The sequence below is a fragment of the Trachinotus anak genome, unplaced genomic scaffold (assembly GCF_046630095.1).
Source record: "Trachinotus anak isolate AG129_WGS33_773 ecotype Australia unplaced genomic scaffold, CSIRO_AGI_Tana_v1 ptg000012l, whole genome shotgun sequence".
In the NCBI taxonomy this organism is placed as follows: Eukaryota; Metazoa; Chordata; class Actinopteri; order Carangiformes; family Carangidae; genus Trachinotus; species Trachinotus anak.
The window spans coordinates 10,226,480-10,247,500 of record NW_027273863.1 but is presented as its reverse complement, the minus strand read 5'-3'; the positions used below and the strand labels follow the sequence as shown (position 1 = coordinate 10,247,500).

The 21,021-nt window shown below is 39.9% G+C and overlaps 2 protein-coding genes across 3 annotated transcripts in view; both read right to left on the bottom strand.

Annotated features, from left to right (window-relative positions):
• LOC139629460 (gamma-interferon-inducible lysosomal thiol reductase-like) overlaps nt 1–137 on the bottom strand; it is a 4,458-nt gene extending 4,321 nt beyond the window's left edge. The window contains exon 1 of the mRNA XM_071492083.1: nt 1–137. This exon is cut by the window's left edge and continues 125 nt beyond it. Within this exon, the coding sequence (XP_071348184.1) occupies nt 1–7 (7 nt within the window). The 5' untranslated portion in view covers nt 8–137.
• A 1,962-nt stretch (nt 138–2,099) lies between these two features.
• The window catches only part of pik3r2 (phosphoinositide-3-kinase, regulatory subunit 2 (beta)), a 36,869-nt gene continuing 17,947 nt past the window's right edge, over nt 2,100–21,021 (bottom strand). For both annotated transcript variants that reach the window (XM_071492075.1, XM_071492076.1), the window contains exons 3-16: nt 19,373–19,465; nt 15,975–16,049; nt 15,217–15,369; nt 13,498–13,708; nt 13,237–13,322; nt 12,905–13,007; nt 12,460–12,558; nt 12,158–12,338; nt 11,840–11,959; nt 11,229–11,371; nt 10,841–11,017; nt 10,653–10,724; nt 10,341–10,511; nt 2,100–9,546 (exon numbers count right to left, since the gene is read on the bottom strand). In XM_071492075.1, coding sequence (XP_071348176.1) covers nt 9,333–9,546; nt 10,341–10,511; nt 10,653–10,724; nt 10,841–11,017; nt 11,229–11,371; nt 11,840–11,959; nt 12,158–12,338; nt 12,460–12,558; nt 12,905–13,007; nt 13,237–13,322; nt 13,498–13,708; nt 15,217–15,369; nt 15,975–16,049; nt 19,373–19,465 — 1,898 coding nt within the window. In that variant the 3' untranslated portion in view covers nt 2,100–9,332. The remainder of the gene's footprint in view (nt 9,547–10,340; nt 10,512–10,652; nt 10,725–10,840; nt 11,018–11,228; nt 11,372–11,839; nt 11,960–12,157; nt 12,339–12,459; nt 12,559–12,904; nt 13,008–13,236; nt 13,323–13,497; nt 13,709–15,216; nt 15,370–15,974; nt 16,050–19,372; nt 19,466–21,021) is intronic.

Here is a 21,021-nt window from a genome sequence, read left to right as displayed (position 1 = left end):
TCTTCATCTTAAGTTGCGGTGCGGGACTTAAGTTTGACACTAGTGAGTTAAGTTGGCAGCAACACAACGCTAACCAACGAACTACTGTCCTGAGCAACTTTAAATACAGCCCCGGTGCTTCCTGGCGGAAGCTGCCTGTTTTTTCATTGGTTCTTGGTCATGTGATCGAGACAGCGTCACTTGTAACTAGCAGGGATCCACGCAGAGAAACCTTGCAGCTGCTCTTTTGGGGAAGTGAGATTATACAGAAATGTGTAAAAAAAAATGTCATGAGGTCTGTGTGGGCATAGATTCCGCAGTAGTTTCGAACAACCTGAAGTTCATTTAGTTTGCAGTGATTAACTTTCTGTCAGTTCCTCGGAGGGGGAACAATGTGATGCACAGGCAAAGCAAAAAAAATAAAAAATGCTCCCCTCCAATAAAAAACTGGTCTTGCACAGATAGAGAGGAGTGAAGGACTTGAAATCATCACCAGGAGGAATTTGCAGTCTTATGATCAGTTTACCCAGCTTGTTTTGTGGGCTAGTCTTCTTGGCATGACTTCTGCATCATCTGGCTAATTATAAAGCCATTGCATGTTTCAGCTTAGTTACTCAGTCCAAAGGTCTTGCTCAAGAGCAGCCAGTAGATACACACATTTCAGCAAAACAGCACAATCTCCTGAACATTATGAAGGGTTTTACCTGCTGACTGTCACATGATCTCTCCCAGCTCTCCTCCAAAAACAAGGACAGAGTGACAGCAAAGCAGACAGGCCTTAGCATGACCGCATGACTCACTGCTTCCTGTCTGCTTCTCTGAGTCTTGGCTCTGAGTGTCAAAGATAAAACTGAAGCATCACACTGACAGACAAGCTTTTTTATTGTTTCAGTTCTTATGTGCAGTAATTCATCTGTGCTGTTTTCACATTCGTGTGCCTTTACTGTATTTGCCAACAGTGTGCAGAATGTGTTATATTGCATAAGACGGCGTTGAGTCACTCAACAACAAAAGCATTTCTCACTTCCCTCTGCAGCCATCAAGCCGCCCAGGGGGGTTAGGTTTTATTTGCCCAGGTTTTGAGATATTTGTGTCAGGTTTATGTCTCCACTCTAATATCATGGAACTGACTGGTATTTACACACAGCATTCACAAATTATCTTTTAAAAGAGGAAGCAGCAGTGTTGCTCTCTAGAAAAAAAAAAAAAATCCCAGTTACTCTTCACCGCTGACCCACCGACCACACTTAGGTTTTCCATAGAAGGGCTTTCTACTAACTGTGTTCACAGATAAAGGCGAGACAATGTTTTTTTTCTTACAAGTGAGCAAACAAATGTTATGGTTACATTTAATGCATTATGTGCATCCCTGAGCCCCAGCAAATATGTTGGATATATTCATTAACTTTACAAAGATAAAAAAATAAAAAAAATACTTTAAATCCTGTGGGGTTTTTTTTTTCAAATTTGGCTGGTAGCAGTCTTCTTCTTCACTGCCTTTCATTCCTTGCCTGGTTCATTCCTATGTGTGTTTGGTGCTTTTTTAAATCAGCGTGTGTGTGTACATGTGCATTACTGCGAACATGGACAATACAAACAAAATGGGGACCAACTCCTAAAAACATCAGTGATGCTAGTGGTCAAAACTCCTCAGGTAATTTGGATGAACCCTCCCCTAAACTGAACAAGGCCAACGGAATAGTACCCGTGTTTCTGCTAACATCTCATAGGAAAATAACTAGTTAATAACCACCCTATATGTATATGTATATATGTATATATATATATATATATATATATATATATATATATATATATATATATATATATATATATATATATATATATATATATATACATATATATATATATATATATATATATATATATATAAAATTTGACACACTTTTATATGGATCATTCAAGTTTTATATGTTTCACTTTTTGCCCCTAGAATGGCAAAACACTTTTCAGTGAGTGTGACTAATGAGGAATGTCATCATGTTTAAGCCCAGCAAAGTTGGCCAGAGCATATCTAGGACATGTATACATGAGCAAGGGTAACGAGGTAATGATTATATGTATAGTGTATGTATTATAGGAAGTACAAGAGAGCACGCTTTGTTTTATATATCTTTTATTGTCTTTTAAAATCATTGCATCAGCCTAAAGAAAGAACCGTACAGATGAAAGAGTACCTGTCTGAGGACAAACACATCTCTGAAGCAAGCTGTACACGAGAGAGAAAGAAAGAAATGTCGCATCTGAATTAAGACAGACCAACGGAGGGAGGATAACACAAGAGGAGAACAATAACCATCTTTTCGTGCATAGGGGTTGGGCACACAACAACCAATAGGCCTCTACTGGCTGAAACAACAGTGCTCCCTCTGAGTTCAATTGCACTTTGGTGTAGAGTAGCTTTATCGGACTGCCCTCTTCATTACCTTTCACTGTTTTTGAAAGAAAGAGAAGACCACATCATCATTAACTAACCATATATCTGTTGCTGCTGCTGAGGCAGTGATACACTGGGCAACTAGTTGGGAAACATTAAGGAGCAATGAGTGTTGTAATTAGGCTGAAATTGCAGAGACATGCTTTAAATTGTTGCTGCTCCGTAACTTTTCAGAGGCTGTTGCCAAATGGATCACTGCCAGTCCACTGCCGTTCAGAGCTGGGTCTTGAATATGAACTACCTTACACCAGTGGAAAATACTACAAATTTCACATCAGATTGAATCAAACACATGGCAAACTTTCACAGACTGGATACAGGCAGAAAAAGGAGAAATGAAAGTGCAGTTGCTAACGTCATCATATTTTAAATGGAAATCACACACAAGCTGAGACTATATTGGATACTTTTTGGTCTTCAAACTGAGTTAACCAACCAATAGAGCAATTGATTCACCTTTTCATTTGAGTATCATTTGCTGTGTAGTGCAAAATCAAGAACAGGGTGCCTCTTGATAGTTATTCCTGAATTTCCAACTTTTTTCATGTACCAAAATTGTACACAAGCATGTTCAAGTGGCATGTTTATACTGTAATTCACAACATGTGGGTGTCACCCACTTTAAATTCTCTGAACTGAGACCTTACCAGAGAGACACCTGGCAGAGCCAAATCTACCACACTGTACACAATATAAACAGCAAAAGATGCAACAGCGTCTCGTGTTAGGATTCAGTCCTGCACATACAAGGCTCAGTGTGAGGTGAAGAAATTCAGCAGGTAGAGAATGACAGACTGAAGAATACCTATGTGTTCTGGACAAATTAATCTGGTTGAGCTATCTTGTTGAGTTATTATTATGAAATTGAGGGAGCACTGTTCTCACAAGTAAATATTAAAAAAAGAGGAACGAACTGAAACAGAAAAAAAAACAGAACAAGCATTCATAACATTTTCAAGTTTAAAATGACAGAGGAAATAAAGAAATATAAATCAATCTATCGCAGCCACTTTGAGGGACAGACAGATTGATTCTCAAACACATTTTTACCATTTGGTTAATTACATATTGTAAACATTTGTATTTTTTTTTCTGTATGAAGGAAAAATATTCAAGCTAGCTTATTTTTTTCTTTATAGGCTCTGTAAGGTTATCATTAACAGATATAAACAAACAAACAAAAAAGAACCAACACTTGGACAGACAAACCTATCAGCTTTTTTAAAAAGCCAAATAAAAAAAAACAACTAAATATATATATATATAGATATATATATCTACATATATATACACATATAGATATATATATATAGATATAGATATATACACACACACACACATTCAGGCACCATAAAAGAACACTTTCTAATGCCATCATTGTTCCATGTACAAAGGTCTGTGTAAAGGAGTGATCATGAACCGTTGAATCATGTACCTTGTCTCTGTCAGATGAACAGGTTTTATTTTGACTTCCTCTTCAGCGACCACAGAGATCAACCAAAGGAAGATACAGTGGTAACTTTTACAGTTCACTTTTACAGCATCAGTGTCCAATCTGTGGTGGATCTCTGTGGCAGCATCCAAGTGTTTCTTTTGTGGTGCAACTTTTAACACTGCCTCTACTCACAAAAACCAGAATCTTCCATATGACATAACAGATTCTCGCGTTCAAGAAAAAAACAAAACAAAAAAACTCTAATATTTAATAAATGCAAAGCAGCCAAGACTGCATTTAACATATAGACTTAGCTCTGTAAATATTAACACATGTACATGAGCTTGCTTCATCCTCTGAACGCACCTGATAATCATGCTTAATAGATTACATGTATGTCGATCAACTTGCTGATCATGATGAAGCTCACTGCAGCTGATTAGTAAAAATGCTTGCGTTTCAATAACTGCTCGAATACAAAGCACCCGTGGAGCAAGTCTAAAGATCATGTTCACATCAAAGCCTCTTTCTGATTTGTTTCAAGCACAATCCAAATCAGAATTACATAATCCAAAAATATAGATATATCTAAGAATATATTTCAAAATATTTATTCTCTAGTATGTCTCTCATTCTTCAAACCTTAATAGACACCAAATATATGTGTTCCTTGTAGTCAGTGAAAGATGTGCTTTGTGTATGAGGCCATTTCAAGAAAGATCATTTACAGTGTACCAAAGCTGATGAAAAAATATTTCATTCCTTGAATGATCACTTGTCATATAGAAAAATGCTTTTCAAGAAGCTCCAACACAAATGCATATCTAAGAGATGAGCAGGATGAAAGCTTCGAGTTTCAGAGACACATCTAACTGAAGTGGGACCTAAGTCTCACCTTTAAGTCAAAGCTCAATACAGTCTTCATCTTCTGCCCGTTTCATGCCCGTCTCACTGTGTGACCAGGTTTCATTGCTACTGAAGTTGCATTGCTTCTAGCTATTAAACATCTGTGATTAACATGGCATATATGGCAGATGAAAGTGTTTAAGTACACTGCAAAAATGTTCATCTTAACAAGTGACGTAGTAGATATTCAGTTCTACTAAAATGGAACTAAAATGACTGAGTGATTTGCTTAAATGTAAGCAGATCCACCTGGTTCGAGAACTTCTCTGAAACAAGTTGACCTGTTGTGGAATAAACTGAAACCCCCTTGCTCCATTGACAGGATTTTCCCAGACACATTTTTTGATGGTTGATTTAATCAAACTCCCCTAAAACATCCCCACATAGTTTTCACTTAGTCCTGGTGGCATCTGGCCGTGCGTTTAGTTTCACTTCCATGTGCTGAGGTTTTGAGATATTTTTCTGTTTTCTGTTGCCAGCTACAGTACAACAGAGAACAACTGAGGTGAACTGAACTTTCTTTTGAACTTTTGTGCTGTTAAAAGCACTAAAATAACATTTCAAGCAGTCAACAGCAATACTACAATGTGTTGGTTACTCTGGATAATCCACACACCTCACTGTGAATGGTTGATTGGTTCAGTTGAAAGAAATTTTTAAAAAATTCTCAAAATCTAATAAAGCTAAAACTATCTGCATGTTTATACACCACTAAGACTAAGTGAAAATATGTCTTTCTGTAATTTGGACCAACTGACCTTTTAAGAAAGTTAATCTTATTTGTCTTGTTAAGTTGGACAATTTTGCAAGTGGACGCAAAATTGCATAATGAGCCAGTGGCTCTCCATAAAGTTGGTTTAAAGTATTACAGAGTTTCTACAGTCCATATAGTTAAAGTAAAAACATTGCAATCAGTCAAAAGCATCAGAATTACATGACAGCTGTTGACTGCAAAACAACAAAAGCATATACTGTACACTGTATACTCTGATATCATAAAGAAAAATGTTACTCACTCCTGATATACTGTGTGGAAAGACCTAAAACTATCAACTAAAAACACTATTGTCAACTGAGCTTCATGCTATCTGTTAGTTTATGGTTGTTGGGCGATAGACACACTACTCTGAGTGTGTTGAACAGGAAAAAAAAAAAGTGCAGTCACAAAAGTGTTGGTCCAACAAACTGGATAATGGATGCGTCAGCAGTGGAGGACGACTCAACCAGAACGCCCGTTGAAAAACTGACTCTTAATACAAAACACTGAGAAATGTTGCATGCAATAACTTGAGAGCTTATCAAATGAGCTTCAAACAACTGGGCTGGGCCACGGATGTGTACGGTTCACATTTCTATCTTATCTGAGTTTTATTCAAAAATATACCAGACAAATTAAAAAAAAAAAAAAAAAGCTTGGCCGCACCGTGAGAGAAAGCACCAAGCTACTGTACAGCCCCCACCATAGAAAGAAGGAATATGTAACAATTATAAATGTAACAACAAAGAGGCACAACTAAAATCCGTCACTCTCTTATCTATAACATGCTCAGATTTGCTCTAACACACACACACACAGACACAGACACACACACACACATGTACAATCACACACAACAACAACCATGCTCATCTGCCAGATACCCTAAAATTTTAGACAAATGGCAAATGTGTGAGCCATGGGGCACAGCATGTGGTGGTGGTGGCACCATCTTGTGGAGCAACGCTCCAATGATAACAAGGAGAAAACGAGCTCATCACAATGACTAAAGGCACTTCTAATCTTTCTCACTCACATGTTTTTATAGCCCTCTAATCTAAAGCACCGCTGTCACCTCTAGTTTAAATTCTTGGGATTTTCTAATTGCCAAGAACTGTGCAAAGTACAGTACAACTGATTCGTCCTGACTGAAATCAAAAAGATGTCTTGATTTAAACTTTTCAGGTTGAAACTGGGATTGGTCTGCTGTCTGAAAAACATAGCTACCTGAAGTTTCTGAATCTGTCTACAAATGAAATATAGGTTTAATATTAACTAATAATCGCCTCATATGATAAGAAGAGTAGGTGAAAATCTCATTAGGAACAAAACTTTTTGTTTCTATCCCTCCTCAACAAAAGTAAAAATAACCCCAAAATGCCAAATGTATAATTTTTAAAAGCAGTGCATTTTTTCTATAACTTTCTACTGTCAATGACTGTTGGCTCTTCTCTACCTTTCTACAAAAATACTTTTCTCTTTTTGGCAATCGGAGTATAGTATGTGTGAGAAATTGAGAGTATTATTTTAAGAAATCAACAATGAAAATTAATTTTAAAAGCGACATCATGTGACGCCTGTTATCATTGACCACACAATAATAACTGAGTAACCCTGCCTTCACACAAATGAACTGTGCTTTGAACAGAGGTGGTACAATCTTTACCTCAAGCCGAGTGAACATGAGGGAAACAGGAGAACGTCACTGCCACAGCACAGAACAACAGGAGGGAACTGATGTGAGAACTGTCTTTAAATCTAAAACTTACTATCCACATCCTACTATGTTGTGCATAGTACTACAATAGCATAGTACTACTAAAATCAACACACATCATACTGTATATGTACTACAAAAAGCACAACTATCAACCACTGGTGCCAAGTAAAAAAAACAAAACAAAACAAAACAAAAAAAAAAAACACACCCCAAACGAAGGACTCCATGCATACTGTACTAGATAATCTCTCAGACCACAGAGGCCATGCTAAATGGCAAGAGGACTGGTTCTTTTTTTCTCTTTCTTGCTACATGAAAAGACATCCTTCATTTGGCTCACATTAGCTGGATACTGTGTACATCCTTAAACAGAATCTAAGAGCATAGCAAATATTCTGAAAACATAAACAAACACAGCGATTAAACTGTTTAAAGTCACATACACTGACTGCATGTGTGTCTGAAATATACTGTACATGAGTTATATTACTGCTTTCGTTTTTTCTTTTTGTACATCAATGTTTTACAGCTCTGTGAGTCAAGCTTGTGTTGAAATGAACAGTCAAGCGCAAGGGGGAAGGAATTACCGTAAGTAAATCTGCATCAAAAAAAACAAAACAAACAAAAACAACAATAAACATCTGCAAGGACATTGTACCGCTAAATCAGTCTAATCTAACTAGAGACGAAGCAAATACAGTACCGAAGATACATTAATCACATAGATTGATGCTCTGCAAGTGTCTTTAGCATATAGAAACAAGACACATGAGAGGAGCACTAACAGTTATGCCTTAAGTCAATGGCTACAGGTGCTACAGTATTAAAGAGGATGAAAAAAGAAGGAAGAAGTTTGAAACAAAGACGTTTGATGCAGGAGTCTTTCCATGTGGAAGGAAACCTGAAACACGTGGAACTGCATTTATCAATGTACTTCTCCATCTAGTGTATTGTGATTATAAAGTATTTCTGTATTCACAATACACCAAATATGTACCATGCATTTCTATCCTGTAACACAGTATTTACTGTATGTTGTACCTCGTCATTTCAGAAGGAGGCCCACTGAGAGAGAGCAACAAGCCAAAGCAGTCGGAAATAAAGATCATTTCATAAAAAATATACCTATATGTGTGTATTTTTTTAAAGCTGTAGCGTAGTCTACGTCGTTCACTACCTCCTTCCTTCTCTTCTTCTTTTCAACCTTGACGTGCCCCCTTGCTCTAGTGACACAGGCTTGTGGTCATCCAAAGCTATTACTATGGCACTTAAGCAAGCTTTCAATTGAACTGATCTTTTTAAAACCGCCAAAAACTTCAACCCCAGCAATCCCCCAGGCTCCAGTGACTACACCCCCCAGGTCCATGGTTTCTCAGCCGCCTTTAGGTGTGAAGCGAGCAGCCTGGTTTGGCCAAGCCAGTCCTTTTAGTGGATGACAGCTCAGGCTTTTGTCTATGGAGAGTTTGCAGGCAGTCTGGGGGTGACAGATCGGGCCTTTGTCTATGGACAGTCATCATGTGTTCAAGGCAAAAAAAAAAAAAAAAAAGAAAAAAAGTGCCACCTGTTAATTTTCCCATCATCCCATCTGGTCTCTCCTCTTCTCTTCACAATCTTGAAAACAATATTTTTGTGTGCTTATTTTGTCTTCCTTTAACACATTTAGGTTGCTTTTTTTCTCTGTATCAAAGATATTTTCTTGTAAATGTCTCACACTTGTTTTCATAACTGACACTGTACAGTCCTGGCTGGCTAATGCGACCCTTTCCTCTAGATAAAACTTGCTGCGTCAGCCAGGCTAACTGTACAGTGCTTAGTTACTGCTAGCAGTGTGCTTATGTTGAAGCCATGCTGTTAGCAAGGAGTGCTCTTTGCTGGACTGGGGTCAGTGTGGGAAATCAGCACCAGCCTTCAACTAAAAAAGTATGAATTATAAATTGTGGGTGTTGAGTTTATTTTACCCACCACTTTAAACACATGAACGAGCATTGTTCAGACATTTTTTTTTTTCCCCCAATGCATTTGAGTGAAAATTTAGTTTCCCCACCCTGGTTGGCGTCCTACACTGCTGGTGGATAATTCATCTGGGGTGCTGGTTCTGGTTCTGGTTCTGAGAGCGGGCCAGGACTGGGTAGGCTAGATTTACATTCAGCTGGTCGTTATGTTGGACCAAGGAGACGTTTTTGTAGTGGAGCACCAGGTCTTTGAGGGACGAATACAGATTGTAGGGCTCGGCGAATCCATAACCCGTGGCCGTCTTATAGATGACACAGTGCTTGGTGTCGCCCTCCACACTGAAAAGAAGGACAGACATCATGTTTACAGATGCTCTGTATTGTACTAAAAGGAAAATGTATATAGATTATGTATTGTGTTATCTACTTAAATTACTGGTTTCCAACATTTCCCAGAATTAGTGTTGGTTTGGTGTCTTTGGAAAGTGAATTAGTGATAGTAATCGTGAGAGAATTCATGTGAGAGCTTTCGTTATCATGCAAATTTGAGTAGTGCCCCACATTAAAAATGTAACGTATAATGCAATATGTTTTGGGGCTTCCTGTCTGCATCCTCGCTTTTAGGGGAAAAACAGTTAGAGGTACAAAGTTACAAAGTCCTGCACATAACCCTCCTGTACAACTGTAAGTTGTCGTTTTCACACTTCTGCATTTGTACGGACTAAACAAATAAGATATAACATGTTAGATAGATAAGGAGTTGCTGTGGAATGAGGTGAATTTTGTAGCTGTCTGATAGAGACCAGCTATTTCCCCTTGTTTTGGCTGTAGCCTTACATTTACCATATAGACATGAGACTGATATCCATCTTCTCATCTAACTCTCTGTCAGAAAGCCAGCAGGCGTAGTTCACAAAATGTGAAACTATTCCTTTAAGAACTGCCACAAAAACCTATAAACATATAGCATTTTTACAGAGTTTAGAGAGTTAAAATGCTCTCAAAATCATTTTGTCTACTTTTGGCAGTGGTCAATGTGAATAAAGAAAATAGTTTACCATATTACAAAATGGAAAATACATCACTCTGAGTGGATTTTTGTCCCTTTTAAAAAAGGATAAACACACACTTACACCACAGAGCAGGCGTAGGAGCCCTTCTGTGACTGGCTCTCACGGATGAGGAAGGTTCCATCACATTTGCCTCTCAGCATTTCCTCAGCCTGGGTGCGTTTGATGTCACCCACGTACCAGGTGCACTCATCATGGTGGGGTGAGCCCTCATCTTCGTCCAGGGAGTAGGAGCTGGAAACACAGAAATGATGCAGCAAACACCGAGGTGCATGTCACGCCATGAACGAAACACACTCTCTAAATTACAGGTGGAGATACGACAGATCCCAGTCATCACAGCACAAGTTGCTTAGCCCCATTTCGATCACTTACTCATCAGCATCATTCTTTATGCCCAGCCATTCATTGATCTTCTTCTGCCTTGTCCCCTTCTGTGTCAGCCATCTGCAGAGCCAGAACACCACAGATTCAGTGCTGACCGACAGTTTTGATGCTTGTGTTAGAGTCTGTGTGAGGATGTATATTAGGCTTGGAGTAAATGTTTAATTAATTCCTCTTACATCAAATACTGGTCTCTGATCTTGCGGAGCTGCATGAGATCCGGCTTGAGGCTGTTCATCTTCTTGTCGATCTCTCTGTTGTCAGACACCTGCTGTCTCAGGTCCTGCTCCAGTTTGCGCTTGCTGTCATGGATCTCCTTCACACGAGACTTCAAACGCTCTGAGTTGCTCTGGATCCTGATTTGAGGGAACAATAATGTCTATGAATGCGTTCTTCAAGTGCTTAATAAAATACGATTCTAATTTAGGAGCTTGGTTCAGGGTTTATGGCTCATTAAGACAAAATGCATTTAGTTGTTGAATCTACTTTGAATTTATGCTGCCTTGGTTTTGCAGCTGAATTAAACTAAGATTATTAACAATCCCATGCACACAAACATAAACCTACTTTTGAATTTCCTTTTCATTGCCTTCGCGTTGGAACCGCTCCAAAGACTCTCTGCTGTAGCGCTCCTGAGTCTCACACTGCTCCTCAAAGATCTTGATGGTTTCATTGAAGGCCTCAATGGCTGTGCGCTTCATCTGCAGCTCCTGTGGAATAAAGAGAGAAGGAGACAGACTGTGACTCTCCATTTAATGTTCTTTTATATTTTCTTCAGACTGAGGCTGCAGAATCCCAGTTCCAGACAGTTCACAATTCTCTGATATAAAAGTGAACAGAGAGGCAGCTGCACAGTGTCTTATATGCACTGCTCTCTTATTGTACATGCCTTTACACTGATTCTATCTTTGTCTACTGGTGTCGTGCACACATTCATTCTTTTTTACTTATATTTTAATATAAATTGTTGCACATACATGGTCATACAGCTCCAATTTATTTATATTCTATTCTGGCTACAACCAGGTCTCTCACATGGAATAATTATTGTTTCATCCTATCTTCAGGATACACTGTATGTGTGTTCAAGATGTATACATTTTTATGTTCCTTCAGTTTATATGAAGTATGATCAATACTAGTGTGTGTTTGTGTGTCCATATGTGTTGAACTGGTACCTGTGAGGTGCGTGTGTATTCCTCGTACAGAGAGTCATACTCGCGGCTCTTCTCCTGGTACTGCTCATGGTAGACCTTCAGCTGCTCTCCCACCTCCTCTATGCTGTTCTCCTTCACCAGCTGAGACATGAAAAAAGCAGAGGAAAGCAATGAATGAAACACTGTTCAAGCAGGCTGTGCTTGTTGCTTTTCATAAAAGGAATGAGATCAACTTTGTAAAGGATTTCTAAATCAAGGGAGGCTTGCAGAAGTTGATTTGAAGTGAATTTAAAGACTCAACAAACAGCAAACTGTGACATAATCTGCAGCATCACCAACCTGTTGGTATTTGGAGATGGGATACAGAAGCTTGGTGTCCAGCTTGGCATTGTACTGGGCCAGGGACTCATGGCGGTAGTGATTGATGAGCTCCACTACAGTCAGGAAGGTAAGAGGCTCTGAGAAGCCGTACCTCCCGTCTCTGTGGTAAATCTTTATGAGCTTGTTGTTCCCCCCTTTCCTGCAGGGGGAGACAGGAGCCAAATGAGAAAAAAAAACATTTTAACTGTAGGTGTACATAGGCTGGAGATAGTATGTCAGTACCACAAATGTTCAAGGGGAAACCAGTAGTGTTGCTCTACCTGAGGGTGAGAGTGTACTCGCCCTCCAGTTTACTTGAGGCATCTCGGACCAGGAAGGTGCCGTCCGGAGTGTCTCGCAGCTTCTCATTCACTTCCTCTCTGCAAAGTCAGCAACATGTTTGTTTAATTTACGGTAACTGTGATCAGATGTAATTTTAATGCAAAATAATAACATAATTTCCACAATAACAAATCATAAATAAATGGACAATGATTTCTGGAAGTTGTTGCATGTACAGTGGACTGGCATTGCACAAAATAATCCTAATTTACTGTTATCTACTAAACATATCAAGTGGTTCCACTATTTACCAAATGAGGCTAATGTATGTCGTGTTTGGTGACTCATATGTTGCACTTCTGTAAAAGACAGAATGCTTTAAATAGATGGAAACCTGTGATCAAATGTCCTCTGAACACAAACAGTTTACTTTTAATATTTTACCTGGAGATTTCTCCCCAGTACCACTCAGCGTCGTTCAGCAGGCTGCTTGTGTCTGTCATGGCTGATGGTGCCATTTTTGACTTGACTGGCTTTGCTGGAAGCACTACAAAGAGACACAGACACACACAGAGACACACAAAGATCACTTTTAAAAGCATGTATTCTAATGGAGACAATTAAACCAGTCACTTAACATATAAACCCACTGGAAACTGAAAAACCTACCTACATGAATAAAGCTGTCTGTAACAAACGTGAACAAATAAAAATGTGTTTGTGCTGCCACGTTACATAAACATCGCTGTGTGCAGGCTTAATGAGAAATAACTCACCTGGAGGAGTGAGGTCTTGCTCCGTAGTTCTCTCTATCAACAGCCTCTCCACAACAAGGGCAGGGAGTTTCTCATCCAGAGACAACCTGAAAATCAATCAATCAATTGATCAGTCAACAGCAACAGATTAACATTATGGCTGACATATTCAATAAATTCAAAGTAGATTTACTACATATGGCTAAAGACGCCCCATCTTTAATCATCATTTCAACTTCACACACTCACATTTGTGTCTGTATAAGAGTAAAAATAATTTACCACGGGGTAGAGGGGCCTGTCCGTATGAGCAGAGGTCCAAAGATCTTTCCCAGCGTGTGTGTGTCTAGGCCATTGCTGGCCTGCACCTGAGTGACCTTGGCCAGGTGTGTGAGGAGGTACTGCAGGGTGAGACGGTGATGGACAGGGACGGTGGTGGAGCTCTCGAGGACCAGGCTGACCTCTCTGTCATGGCTACCAGCTACAGCACCATCTGGAAGAATGATTCAAATAAGCACAAAAATACTGTGCCAAACAATTGTGTATACATTATGAATTATACAATTTTATCAGATTATAAATGAACATATCTGAGGAATGTAAATGAAGCCATTAAACAAAAAACATGATTTAGGTATTTGGGCATAATTACCCATACTTTGATCCTTAAGATAATATATATATTTCTGTATTTTTCAAGTAATGACAATGCATGGTCAGTGCATGTTTCTGTAAATAGGTCTAGTATATATCTTAAATGAAATCATGTCGTCCTTTGGGTAAAGGAGAATCAGCTGAAGCATTTCTAACATGCCTCAGTGAGCTCATCCTCTCTCGACACTTAACTCTATTCTCTCAACGCTGACATGCAACTGACCTCGATCGCCAGTATACAAGGCTCAATTTAGGCCTCATGCAATTCTTTTACCTGAATTACAGTCATTGAAGCAATGAAAGGTGCCTTTCTGTTCACTAAAACAGCATCAGCAGCACACAGCTCACTTTTGGGCTTGTGCTATTCTATTACACAGCCCAATACTCGCATTTTAATAAGCTATTTTTTTTCTATTGAGTCCAAAAATATTTTCTTAAAACAAGAATAAATATACCAACAGGATATTTTTTTCTGCTTCAATGCAGATCAATTTTGTTTTTTAGAATTAAGTGTTATTTTGTTAATACTAAATCTAGAGTGGTCAGGAGCTATGAGTGGTTTATAACAATATAACTTTAGTTGGTCTTTTAAAGGGCCATACCAGTGGCTTTGCATGTTTACTGTGGATCATTTCACAAAGCATTCCAGGGTTTTTAGGCTGATAAATGCATTTTTCCTATTCTCCAGGATGCCACTGGTTTCAGTTAGAAATGTAAGACATCGACTTCCAGAGACTTGAATCGCTGTTGAGATGGATAATCCATCACATAGAACATGTAGATATGCTGGGTATTACTTTTTTTTTTTTTTTTTGGCAAAACCTACATTATGGTCACATGGTAATGTCGTTCGGAGCAGAGGTTATAAAAATAGTTCCTTACTGGTATGTCCGTGTTCCTTGAGACACTTCAACGTCCAACTCCACGTTTGTTTACTGTTTGTGCTCTGAGTTTGATTTTCCAGTATTACAGATTAATCATTTTAAGGCATGATGGCAGCTGACTAATAACTGTTAGATGCTGGACAAATGTGAAGGGAAGTTTTCAGTTCAGCTACAACTGCAATAATGTAACTTTGACAATTAATCAATTAAAAAAAGGAACAAAAAAAGATCAGATCCAGGTCCTCCTGGAAACGTTCCTGGAAGGCGCCAAGTTATTGTAAAGAATTTGGTACGGTACAACGGTATGCTTTGGAAAAATGGCCAGCAGTAATGTACAGAATATGTGATTTGCATCAGCTAAAACTTCTGCTACTGCTCCATTAAAAAGTCAATTTAGTACGGACATACATAAGAGATGATTTAAGTCTTAGCTTTAAGCAATTCCTCATGAGATGAGACCGACCTGCTGACTGTTGTAGGACCTGCTGCTGCAGTGTGACAGCAGTTTGAAGGTGAGGGTAGACACAGGCAGGGATGACAGGTGACGGGAGGTCTCTCAGGTAGTGCAGGACACATTCGGAGAGGTAACCCACCTCTGTCTGACCCATGTCACTCTCTGGACCACAAAGACATATGCAAAGGTATTTAGAGGCAACTTGTGACAAGGAGAAATTAGTCAATTCACCAAAGATAAATCTAGTAGGACGTTTTATTTTGTTGACTGTGCTGTTCTTTATTTTGGTTGAGGAACTCCTAAACTTTAAAAAAAAGCAGGGCTATGACCTGAAGGTTGTGAGTTCAGATCAGGGCATTTGGGCAGGTCTGGGCAAGAAAAATGAATTGGTACAATTCTCTCTCATTTTTTTAAAAGTTATTTTTCTGACAAACAGACAGACAGGAAATGCAGGGAGAAAGAGAAGGGCAATAATGTGCAACAAATGGTCAAACAAGTGGGAGTCAAACCGAGGACTCGCTGTTCAGGGCATTTAAGCCCATGTGGTAAGCGCCCTAACCATGTGGCTATCAGGACGCCCCCTCTTTCAATTTTTAACAGGCCAGTGAGACGTACCATTGAGCTACTTAATGGCCAACAGAAGAAGACGAAGACAGACATTAGAAGTATGAAGGCACAGGTGAAAGGCAGCATACATGCTCCAGAAACAATCCAAATGTGTCCATGAAATGTTTCAAAAAATCCAATTTAGGCTCAAACTAACTCACCGGAGTTGAGGCTGTACACCGGGCTGTCTGACCCCGAGGAGCTAGCTGTCCTGTACAAGGTCTTGAACTCAAGACCTGAGAAAGAAAAGAAAAGTGGTTGAGTTAAGGTTCAGCAAAGTAGAAAACAGAAGGGGGAGAGGACGAATTCAATGTAGCAAATATTCATAAAATGAAATGCACATGTGAGCTCCACACTGCAGCCAGTAGCTCACTGTATTGACGTGCATGACTCTGTGACAAGGTAATACAAGAGAAATGGTGAACACGCAATGTAGACATTTTATTAACAGCTGGACAATGTCAGCTTGTGAGTAACAACTTGTACATGACAAAGTACTAAAGATAAAATGAGACATAAATTGTAAATTCTCAGCACATGTCAGCTGTGTGCTGTTTTCATTCCAGTCTCACATCCAAGAACAGAGATGGTAATCAATCAACTGAGGAAGAGTTGATCCTTCAAATGTTTTTGTACAGGCAATATTTACAAGAGCAGAGCCAACCAATGTTCCTGTGTTAAGTGTTTCATTTCTGTTTGTTCTATTTTTTGTGGAAAATGTGTGATTCATTTGTGACTCTGGTCTGTGCCAGACACAGCACAACTCTACACTGAAACCCTGCATCCCGAGATTCTTTTCAGCAGATTGTTCCCCGAGAAAAAGAAATTTCTCACACATCCTGTGAAAATGTCCCTGAGGAAAACATTTAACTCTGAATGACAACGTTACTCATTTCCCAGGATGACAGAAAAAAAAGAAACTTTAGAAACACTGGGTCTAGACAGCTTGCATCTAGGAGGCAATTCCTTGAGACAAGCCAATCTCTCAGGTAGCTGTGAAAACCACACCATATAGTCAAAGTGTGTGTGCATCCAACATGGGGAAATAATTCAATTTTACTGTCACATATCGTATTTACATTCAGAGACAGACCTCCTGCCGCTCCTCTGGCAGACAGCTATATTTAAATATTAACAAGAATAAGAAGAATTCTGGTGGATCTCTCTCAAATGAAAAGCCAGACAGAGAAATGACAACGATGGTCAGAGTATCTGCATGTGGCTCGTCAGCAAGGAGGTGGAGAGAGAGTGTGTAACCATGACTGTACGAAAGCGTACAAGAAAAACAATGACACTTAACGGATAGTGAAAATCAACCAGATGAACTGATAACAAGATCCACGAGGCCTAACATGATATGATGATATGATATATCATATGTGTATTATTACACATCATCAATGTGTAATTTTTCTTAAACATCATAGTTATTGTCAACACCAGCGAATTGGTAAATAGTGAGTATTTTTTTTTCAGAATCTTTAATATTAAACCATTAATTGATAAATCGAGACAATAAATTGAAGATTAATAAATAATATAAATATTCATTAACTGAACCCCCTACATGTAGTGTATGTATTAGTGTGTGTGAGAAAGAGAGACAGAGAGAGAGAGGGAGAGATAGAGAGAGAGAGAGACACACACACACTGACAGAAAGTAAAAAGGAAGACAGAAAAAAGAGGAAAAAGTGTGAATGGAATCAACTCACCTCAATATCTCTTTAACCACATCCACTCCCAAAGAAGTGGCATTCTGGATTCAGATTTGATAAAATACGACTGAACTCCAACATTAACCAAATGCTTTAGTGTCTGCTCAGAGGACTGCTTCTTCATGTGAGCATGTTTCAACCTGGTTGTCACATTTAACACTAATTTGTTCAAACTGCATCAATCAGGACGTCAAGGGTTTAAGTCGGTGAGTGCAACTTTTAAATATAAATGAATGTCTATTACATTCAAATCCTTGCCAAAGGAGTTCACACAATACTGACTAAGCCTCACAGCGCCAGGTAATCTCTCAATATCCCAGAGTTTAAATCTCCTGTCTGTGGCCACCTTCCTCTGCGCATCAGTAGTGATGCCTTTTACAGCAACCAGCAGTTTGCCACAGCTGAAGAGGGTGTTCTGGTGTCTATATGAACATTGTAAACAAATCAGGAGGCTCACTGAAGCACTGGACACGCTTTATTTATGTCTCACGTGCAACACAGTCCAACATAGCTGAAGGTTCCTAGATGAAATATGTTAGTAGGAACCTTCAGCATGTTGTACTGTGTTTCAGGGGACACATTAGATGTCTGGGAAACAACATGCATGTCAGGGGCTTGTGTTGAGCCTCTAGATATGATTACAATTTACATATAAACAACAGAACATAGTGTCAGATGGAACAACCACAGTGATGGAAGCGGAGCAGACGACAGCAAGGAAAAGTAAATAAAACCTAGGCAGCGTCCAAGAAAAGTTTCTGATGCAACAGATAAAAAAGAATCTCAGCAAAGACCAACACAGATTACCACTGGTGTGGCTTTTCCTCGTTGCAGAGCGCTGAAAGAAGAGAAGGAACTGGATGTTGCCTTACTGCTCTCGGACAAGTTGGTATTTGTAAAATATTTGGGGCAGGTTATGTAGTTACTACATTTACTCCACCTAAATATTGAATTATTATCTTGGAACTGTGGAAATTTCTTTGTTTTCAACAATGTGTAATTACTCTCATACTCTCAATATGCACACATCCAAATGAAAGCTCAGTTTGGTCAGGCAGCCAGCTCTAGGAAGACTGATGGTTGACGGAGCTGGACCTCGTATTGAGTGTAGATTGATGCGCGAAAAAGTGAATTTAAACAATTTTAGCAACATGACAAAATGTGAAAGAAGTGAAGGGGTCTGAATGCACTGTGTTTTATCAGATATCACGTACACCCGTGGTGTTAACGGCCCCTGGCCCAGTGGGCTGTGGTCAAAAAGTCTTCTTTGCTTAGGAAGGTTCCTAACTAAGTGAAATTACCTGGAAGCATCTAGGTGGCAGCCATGATGAGAGCTGGTCGAATTCTCTCAATGCTGAGGAAAGAAGCTTCACTGCTTCCTACCTTATCTCCTTTAGCATAGAATACCCTTGACTTTCCTTTACAGAAGGAAAGAAGATAATGAAGACACATTGTATTTTTTTGTTTGTTTATGACTTTTAACTTTTCTGGTGGGGCAAGTGAATTTCTTTTTCACTCGTCCCACAAAAAGTCCACTTGTCCCAGACAGATGGACAAGCCTTGATATCGAGCCGTGCTCAAAACCACATTAAACTTAAATGTAGAAAACCTATAAAGTCTCAAACCAACTGAGGAGGTCAGTGTGAATCAACTTGTGTGTACTCTACATCGGTGTGACTGCCCGACTGCCTTCACATGTCTATATGTCTACACTTGTGCAAATGCTGGCATGAAAGCAAGAGACAGATGGCGGAAGGGAGACAGTCACACATAGTCGGAAAGACGGGGAGGCGGACAGAGCCAGCGAGACAGACAAATACGATGGCTGGTTGACATGGATATACCTCTCTTCTCTATGGCTTGGATCAGGTTGACAAGAGCTGGGGGAGCCGTCTCTGGTGGTGTGAACTGCTCGCTCAGGTCCAGCACAGAAACAGCTGAAACAACAACACAAATCACTGTTAGACTTCTGGCACAAAGCCTCTGAAAGACCACGGGGGTGCTGCAGCACTCACAAGGGTCCAGTTAACTAGGAGCAGTTGGAGATATACAGCGTGTATAATCTTGTGAGTATATATATATGAGAACACTATAAAATATGATAAGGTGGAGTTTAGTATCCATTTCAAAATAAGGAAATTTGTTTTGCACAAAGCACTGGACCATTTAGTATTCTGCATTGCATTTGTTTGTTGAGTATTCTCATACAAAACCTCCAACAGAGAAAACTTGAGTCTGTCACTGTGCTGGTTTGTAGTCTGGAAGTCGAGCTGATGAGGCAAATGATAATAAAACCAGAACAATTTAGTGACTGTACAAAAGAATGAAAATTTATTCAGACGAGTGAAAATAAAAAAAGGCCACAAAAAAACAGACTGCTGATGGCGAGCAAAAACTTTATCTACTTTACAACTCCCCATAGACTAAATCAAACATCTTTTCAGTCCCAAAGAAAGAGAAAAGGAGAAAGCAAGAGGGAAAAAAGAGGCAGATCCCATTTCCCTCCCTCCCTCGCTCCCTCCCCTCCCTCCCTTTCCCTTTTCTTTTCTCCCCTCTCGCTTTCTCTCCTCCCCTCCGTTCCATCCTGCTCGGTGTTTCGCCTTAGCTCTTTGCGTGAGTGGAGCACAATAAAGGATTTAATCAAAACTCCTGAACAAGCAAAAGCCCTGTGGCTGTGTGCCAGGCCCGGCCCGACCAGGACAGGCAGGCAGGCAGTGCCTCCTATTCGGCCCCAGAGCAGGGCTGTGAGCCGAGGGTTGAGTAGGGGGAGGTAGGGGTGAGGGGTGGGGGTAACACTGGGAGCAGGGAGGGCCTGGCCTGACCGGGGCTTGGCAGTAGGCTCCTGTTCCTGGCACAGCTCGGCTAAACCGCTGCTGATTATTAATTTGGGGAGTTCAAACAAGAAACGCAGCGTCAGCACATTCCGTCCCCCCCACCCCCCTGGTTCTTGTTCTTAGTCTCTCTGGATGTCTCTGGCCCTCACTCCCTCACTCCCTCGCTCCCTCGCTCTCTCTGTCTTTTGCTCTATTGCATTCTTGCTCTTGCTGGACTTTCTCTCTCACTCCTTCTTTCTCTTCCTTCCTTTTGGTCTCATTTACTGAAGTTTTTATGCGATACAGCCGTTTTTCCTTTGTCTTTCTCTCTGTCGGTCTCCATGCCTGACAGTTTAACATGGAAACTTCGCCTGGTGTCTCCAGCTCTCTAGCGAACATATAGACAGATCTCTGCCTCTTCCTTATCCCTGTCTGCCATTTTGGCTGGCAGACCCCTCCCCCCCCCTCCTCTCTCATCACAGTATCTCTCTCATGAGCATTTTCTGATCTGGCTCCCCTATCTGCAGGATGACATAGTTTATAGTGTATAATAAAACTATTGTATGACAGTTTTTAAAAGATTTGTATTCCCGTTTTCCATCTGCCACCACTATGGTTAAGGTTTCCTTTAGTTTAGGCATATAAACTACTACAGGGACAGATTGTGCTCATGGTTAAAA